The sequence below is a fragment of the Equus caballus genome, chromosome 13 (genome assembly GCF_041296265.1).
Source record: "Equus caballus isolate H_3958 breed thoroughbred chromosome 13, TB-T2T, whole genome shotgun sequence".
Lineage (NCBI taxonomy): Eukaryota > Metazoa > Chordata > Mammalia > Perissodactyla > Equidae > Equus > Equus caballus.
Window position 1 is genome coordinate 6,693,148 of NC_091696.1, and position 7,350 is coordinate 6,700,497.

The following is a 7,350-nucleotide window of genomic DNA, read 5'->3' on the forward strand; positions in this document are numbered from 1 at the left end:
CTCAGCACGCCTGTGGACCACAAGAGGCTCCTGACACGGCTGCTTTCGATCAGTGCTTCTGAAAATATTGCATGATTCCACTGATAGGAGCCATCCAGAAAAGATTGACCAAAACCTGCCAGAACACAGAATAGGCGTTGTCAGGGAGCCAAGGAGGAATGAGGCATGAGCGCTTTGGGAAAAGGCTTCCCTTGTGGTGAAGGGAATGTCCAGCAAGCGGACAGTGGTGATGGAGGCCGAGCATTGGGACTGTGCTTAACGCTCGGGAATTGTACACTTGAACAGGAGAAAATGCGGAGTTCTTAAAATATAAATAAATTTATTTTACAATTTACATAAAGACCAAAGAAAGACAAGAAAACGAGCAACATAAACGGCTACACAGACATACAGGGGAAGCAGGGAGAGGAAGGGAGGTCGTGGTGAGGGAGCAGGTGGAAGGGATGGGTCAGGAGCTGGGGATGACGGGGGTTGGAGAGTGAGCTCTCCCGGGGACAATGCTGGGGCCTGAGCGGGCTCCAGGGCTCCAGGAGGCTCTGGAGCAGGGGATGGCTCTCCCTGCTCCCTGGCGACCACTTCAGCCTGCCCCGGGGCACTGGCAGGAGCCGGGGCAGGGGATGGATCTCCCTGCTCCCTGGCGACCACTTCAGCCTGCCCCGGGGCACTGGCAGGAGCCAGAGCAGGGGATGGCTCTCCCTGCTCCCTGGCGACCACTTCAGCCTGCCCCGGGGCACTGGCAGGAGCCAGAGCAGGGGATGGCTCTCCCTGCTCCCTGGCGACCACTTCAGCCTGCCCCCGGGCACTGGCAGGAGCCGGGGCAGGGGATGGCTCTCCCTGCTCCCTGGCGACCACTTCAGCCTGCCCCAGGGCACTGGCAGGAGCTGGAGCAGGGGATGGCTCTCCCTGGTCCCTGGCGACCACTTCAGCCTGCCCCGGGGCACTGGCAGGAGCCGGAGCAGGGGATGGCTCTCCCTGCTCCCTGGCGACCACTTCAGCCTGCCCCAGGGCACTGGAAGGAGCTGGAGCAGGGGATGGCTCTCCCTGCTCCCTGGCGACCACTTCAGCCTGACCCGGGGCACTGGCAGGAGCCGGAGCAGGGGATGGCTCTCCCTGCTCCCTGGCGACCACTTCAGCCTGCCCCCGGGCACTGGCAGGAGCCGGGGCAGGGGATGGCTCTCCCTGCTCCCTGGTGACCACTTCAGCCTGCCCCAGGGCACTGGCAGGAGCCGGAGCAGGGGATGGCTCTCCCTGCTCCCAGGCGACCACTTCAGCCTGCCCCGGGGCACTGGCAGGAGCCCCAGCAGGGGATGGCTCTCCCTGCTCCCTGGCGACCACTTCAGCCTGCCCCGGGGCACTGGTAGGAGCCGGGGCAGGGGATGGCTCTCCCTGCTCCCTGGCGACCACTTCAGCCTGCCCCGGGGCACTGGCAGGAGCCCGAGCTGGGGATGGCTCTCCCTGCTCCCTGGCGACCACTTCAGCCTGTCCCCGGGCACTGGCAGGAGCCGGGGCAGGGGATGGCTCTCCCTGCTCCCTGGTGACCACTTCAGCCTGCCCCAGGGCACTGGCAGGAGCTGGAGCAGGGGATGGCTCTCCCTGCTCCCTGGCAACCACTTCAGCCTGTCCGGGGGCACTGGCAGGAGCTGGAGCAGGGGATGGCTCTCCCTGCTCCCTGGCGACCACTTCAGCCTGACCCGGGGCACTGGCAGGAGCCGGAGCAAGGGATGGCTCTCCCTGCAACGTGGCGACCACTTCAGCCTGCCCCTGGGCACTGGCAGGAGCCGGGGCAGGGGATGGCTCTCCCTGCTCCCTGGTGACCACTTCAGCCAGCCCCCGGGCACTGGCAGGAGCCGGAGCAGGGGATGGCTCTCCCTGCTCCCTGGCGACCACTTCAGCCTGCCCCGGGGCACTGGCAGGAGCCGGGGCAGGGGATGGCTCTCCCTGCTCCCTGGCGACCACTTCAGCCTGCCCCGGGGCACTGGCAGGAGCCGACGCAGTGGATGGCTCTCCCTGCTCACTGGCGACCACTTCAGCCTGCCCCGGGGCACTGGCAGGAGCCCGAGCTGGGGATGGCTCTCCCTGCTCCCTGGCGACCACTTCAGCCTGCCCCAGGGCACTGGCAGGAGCCAGAGCATGGGATGGCTCTCCCTGCTCCCTGGCGACCACTTCAGCCTGTCCCCGGGCACTGGCAGGAGCCGGGGCAGGGGATGGCTCTCCCTGCTCCCTGGTGACCACTTCAGCCTGCCCCAGGGCACTGGCAGGAGCTGGAGCAGGGGATGGCTCTCCCTGCTCCCTGGCAACCACTTCAGCCTGTCCGGGGGCACTGGCAGGAGCTGGAGCAGGGGATGGCTCTCCCTGCTCCCTGGCGACCACTTCAGCCTGACCCGGGGCACTGGCAGGAGCCGGAGCAAGGGATGGCTCTCCCTGCAACGTGGCGACCACTTCAGCCTGCCCCTGGGCACTGGCCGGAGCCGGGGCAGGGGATGGCTCTCCCTGCTCCCTGGTGACCACTTCAGCCAGCCCCCGGGCACTGGCAGGAGCCGGAGCAGGGGATGGCTCTCCCTGCTCCCTGGCGAGCACTTCAGCCTGCCCCGGGGCACTGGCAGGAGCCGGAGCAGGGGATGGCTCTCCCTGCTCCCTGGCGACCACTTCAGCCTGCCCCGGGGCACTGGCAGGAGCCGGAGCAGGGGATGGCTCTCCCTGCTCCCTTGCGACCACTTCAGCCTGAACCGGGGCACTGGCAGGAGCCGGGGCAGGGGATGGCTCTCCCTGCTCCCTGGCGACCACGTCAGCCTGCCCCCGGGCACTGGCAGGAGCCGGAGCAGGGGATGGCTCTCCCTGCTCCCTGGCGACCACTTCAGCCTGCCCCGGGGCACTGGCAGGAGCCCGAGCAGGGGATGGCTCTCCCTGCTCCCTGGCGACCACTTCAGCCTGCCCCGGGGCACTGGCAGGAGCCAGAGCAGGGGATGGCTCTCCCTGCTCCCTGGCGACCACTTCAGCCTGCCCCCGGGCACTGGCAGGAGCCGGGGCAGGGGATGGCTCTCCCTGCTCCCTGGTGACCACTTCAGCCTGCCCCAGGGCACTGGCAGGAGCTGGAGCAGGGGATGGCTCTCCCTGCTCCCTGGCAACCACTTCAGCCTGTCCGGGGGCACTGGCAGGAGCTGGAGCAGGGGATGGCTCTCCCTGCTCCCTGGCGACCACTTCAGCCTGCCCCGGGGCACTGGCAGGAGCCGGAGCAGGGGATGGCTCTCCCTGCTCCCTGGCGACCACTTCAGCCTGCCCCCGGGCACTGGCAGGAGCCGGGGCAGGGGATGGCTCTCCCTGCTCCCTGGTGACCACTTCAGCCTGCCCCAGGGCACTGGAAGGAGATGGAGCAGGGGATGGCTCTCCCTGCTCCCTGGCGACCACTTCAGCCTGCCCTGGGGCACTGGCAGGAGCCGGAGCAGGGGATGGCTCTCCCTGCTCCCTGGCGACCACTTCAGCCTGCCCCGGGGCACTGGCAGGAGCTGGAGCAGGGGATGGCTCTCGCTGCTCCCTGGCGACCACTTCAGCCTGACCCGGGGCACTGGCAGGAGCCGGAGCAGGGGATGGCTCTCCCTGCTCCGCTGGTTCCATGAGATCCGGCTGCATGGCTCCTGCCCGAGTCTGAGGAGGGTCTGGCTCTCCCTGCTCCCATCCTGGCGCGCCGCTTGTCTCCTGCCCTTGTGCAGGAGCTGCTGGAGGTGATTGTGCTCCCCGCACACGGGCTGGGGCCTGTGCTGGCTCTGATCCTTGTGCAACAGTCCCTGAGGACGGCAGCCTTTTCCCCACGCCTGCCGCTACGCTGTTCCTGCCCCGCTTCTCCTCCCTCGGGGAGCTGGACTCCGTGTCCCGAGTGGACCTCTGCAAAGACAGTGACCAACAGTCATCCCAGAAGCATCAGAGCCCTGCTCAGCTGCCCCTGCTCTTTCTTCTGCCCTCTGCGCCTAATGCTCCCACATCAGGCACCACCCTGTGTCTGCGCAGAATTCTCCCCGGGATGAAACAGATAGACCTCAGGGGCTCGGGAGAAACCTCGGGCAGACGGTGCTGCCCGGCACTCCACGCCCCACCCGATCAGCCATGAGCTGGGGTGGGAATGGGCCCGGCCCACCAGGCTTCTAACCCCTCATCAGCCTGCTCCTCCTCGCGGTGGTCCACTCACACAAACCACCCTTCCACACACACACACACATGCACACACACACTAACACACACACACACACACCCAGGGAGGGGACGTAGGGCTGTCCAAGTGGGACCACAGTGGTGGCCTGGCCTGGATTGGCCCACCCCGGGCGTCCCTGTGTTACCTTTGTGTCCCTCCGCACGAACGTCCAGAGACGTCTCGAGCGAGACAGGAGCCCGCCTTTGCGTCCAGGGCGCTCCTTGCGGGCTCTGCTGAGGCTGCGGCCCCGGCAGATAGGCAGACAGCAGAGAAACATGCTGCTCCTTCTAGACGAGTGCTAGACGAGTGAGCTGTTGGGGGCTGTCTCTAGGAGCTGGGTGCCTAGAGACCAGGGTTCCAAGTTCTCTTGGGCCCAGTGAGGTCGCTGCCTGGGGTCCCTTCCCTAGGCTTCCTGCTCACACGAGACCTCCCTAAGGGCCCCCTGGGCCGCTGACGGCTCACCCTCCATCCCAACACCACGGCCATCCACAGTTGCACCAACACAGCCCACCTCACCGTCCCCGAGGAGGCCTGGCTCGAGTCAGATGCCAGCGTTGGGGACGCAGAGCTGGTCAGACCTGGCTCCTCCTTCTTGCCAGTGATGTCCCCCTGGACAGCCATGTGCCTCTCAGGGCCTCCCCATGCCCCCATGTGTGCAGTGCGGGTCCTTCTAGTACCTACTTGCTAAGGGTGTCTTCAGGTGTCTAGACCTATCAATCCCTCTAGCGCCTGTCAACCCATGGGCCGCTACCCCGTGGAGCTCCTGCCCAGACTTAGCACGGGAAGGGTTCCCCAAAGGGCTGGGCGGGACAGACAAGACAACTCCAACAGACCTGGGGCTGCTCTGGCATCTGGGAAAGGCACTGCCCCTCCTGCCTGTTTCCCAGTGTCCCCAGGGAGCGTTGTCATGAAATGCTGTTCAGACATCATCTCCCTCTGGCTCACAACCTTCCGGGGCCTCCTGTTAGGTTCAGACTCAGGTCCAACGGCCTCCTGTCCGCCTCTGTGCGTGGGAGACCCCAGAATGGCTCCCAGTGTTCCCACCCCCTAGCCACACATCTTATGTGATCCGGCCTCCTCGCGGGGAAGGAACTGGGTTCCAACCAGTAGAATATGGCAAAGGGACGGGATGTCCCTTCCAAGACGGAGTTCAGGACATGTCTGTGGCTTCTGCCTGCCGCCCTCTCTCCTGTGTTCATTCTCTCTCCATCTCTCTCTCTCTCTCTCTCTCTCTCTCTCTGTCTCTCTCTGTCTCTCTGCGTCTCTCTGGGCCTCTGTGTCTCTCTGTGGGGCTGTGTCATTTTCTGTCTCTCTCAGTCTCTCCCAGTCTCTGTTTCTCTGTCTCTTTCTCTCTCCATTTCCGTCTCTTCTTCTTTGTCTCTCTGTCTCTCCTCTCTGGCTTTCTGTGTGTGTCTCTCTCGGTGTTTCTCTCTGTCTCTCTGATCCGTTGTTCAGGAGAAGCAAGACGAGATATTAGGAGCTGCGCTTGGTGGCCCTTGTGCAAAGAGCTAGCAGAGGGTCCCGGCTCCCAGACGGAAAAGACTCCCAAATCCATCCAAGTGGCGTCCTGCCGATAGTCGGGCAGTGGTGTCCGAGACAGCCCCCGCCCCTCTAGCCTCCGTTGAGCCTGCAGCCTCAGCCTCCCGGGAGACCTGGAGGCAGAGGTTCCTAGCAGAGCTGAGCCTGGATCCTGGGAGAGAAACGAGGAGGTGGTGCCTGTTTGTTCTCACGAGTACTAAGTCAGGGTCGTGCTCACACCCAGCCTAGACAGCTAGGAGCTCCTTCCAGGCCTGAGTCTGGCCCTGCCCTCCTCCCCTCCAGCCTCCTCTCCTCCCCAGCTCTCTGCAGCCACTCTAGCTCCTTTCTCACCTCCTCTCGGCCAGATTCCCTTGCGCCTCCGAGTGTCTGGCCCTCGGAGCTTCCCTTGGCACACTGCTCCCGGCTGTGTGCAGGGCTGGCTCCTCGTGTCCTTCTGCTCGTGGCACCAATGTCCGCTCAGAGGACTTTCGACCCACCTCAGGGCTGCAGGCCCTCCCTCCAGCACCCTGCTTCCTTGCCCTCTAGCACCTGCGCGTCTTTTCCACATGGGTTTGCTTCCCTCACTTGGTCCCTTCCCCTTGCAGGCGGTGAGGTCCTGGAGGACACGGGCCACGTGAGGGCTTTCAGAACCGCCCCCAGGCTCACACCGCGCCTTCCCAGAGTGAGCGCAGGGCCACAGCAGCTGAAAGAAGGGGATGACCTCAGAGCCCCCTTCCGCCTCCGAGCACCTCCCATCGTGGCCATGGGCGCCAATCATGAAAGGTACCTGTTGCTTTGGCCAGGGGAACCCCCAGAAGCACCGCTGAGTGTACCTTCCCTCTTCCAGTTACTCCTCTGAGCACGAGCACGAGTGGCCACCAAGCCCCTGGTGGTCAGGCCCAGCATTGCAGCAACAGGCGGGAAAGCAGGCCGTGAAAGACACACCTCGGTTCGGGGCCTGGAGGCAGCGGTTCCAGCAGGGCCCAGGGCGCAAAGGAGAAGGCCGTGCAGGCTCCGGGGGTGATGTGAGGGACCTGCGAAGCCTCTCTTGCTCCCTCTCTCCCTGCACTGGCCCCGGCGTGTGCACTTTCCCCACGAGGCCTCCTCACCGCAGCCAGGGCACTGACTCCACTCCACGTCCAAATGAGGACCCCGAGGCTCCAACAAGGATGGCCTCGGTCCTGCTCTGCAGAGGAGGGGTCCTGTGCTCTGCCACGTTCTGCAGTAGCCAGGTGCCCAGCCCACCTACAGCTCAGGCTGCCCTCTGCCCAGAAAGGCCTCGAGGGACTAGAAGGCCCAGTCCAAGGCCTCGGAGCACGGTGGGTCATGGATGGACAACTGAGATCGATAGACTCTTCTACCAGCTTGTGGGGTCCTTGGAGTCACTCCTCTAGGCTCCTCAATTGACGGAGGAGTAACCTCAGGCCTTCCATCCACTAGCCCCTTCCACACTGGGGGCGGGGACATCCTCCATCCAGGTGCCCAGAGTGGTGGACACAGGACCCCAGACCTTGTCAGGCATCTCTCCTCCTCATGCTGCAGACCTGGGCATGTTGCTAGGGGACTGGAAAACCCTGGGCCGAGGCAGAGCCACCTCTTTCTTCTTTCCAGCTGTCACCTCCCCAGTGTGCACTCCCCTCCTGACCCCC

The 7,350-nt window shown here is 64.7% G+C and overlaps 1 protein-coding gene across 1 annotated transcript; it reads right to left on the minus strand.

The window, feature by feature from the left end:
• Positions 1-299: 299 nt before the first annotated feature.
• LOC138917065 (calphotin-like) lies at positions 300-4,602 on the minus strand. Its single transcript, XM_070231437.1, has 2 exons — positions 4,329-4,602; positions 300-3,879 (listed from the first exon to the last, which is right to left on the minus strand). The coding sequence occupies exons 1-2, from the start codon at positions 4,458-4,460 to the stop codon at positions 325-327; spliced, it is 3,687 nt and encodes a 1,228-aa protein (XP_070087538.1). The 5' UTR covers positions 4,461-4,602; the 3' UTR covers positions 300-324.
• Positions 4,603-7,350: the final 2,748 nt, after the last annotated feature.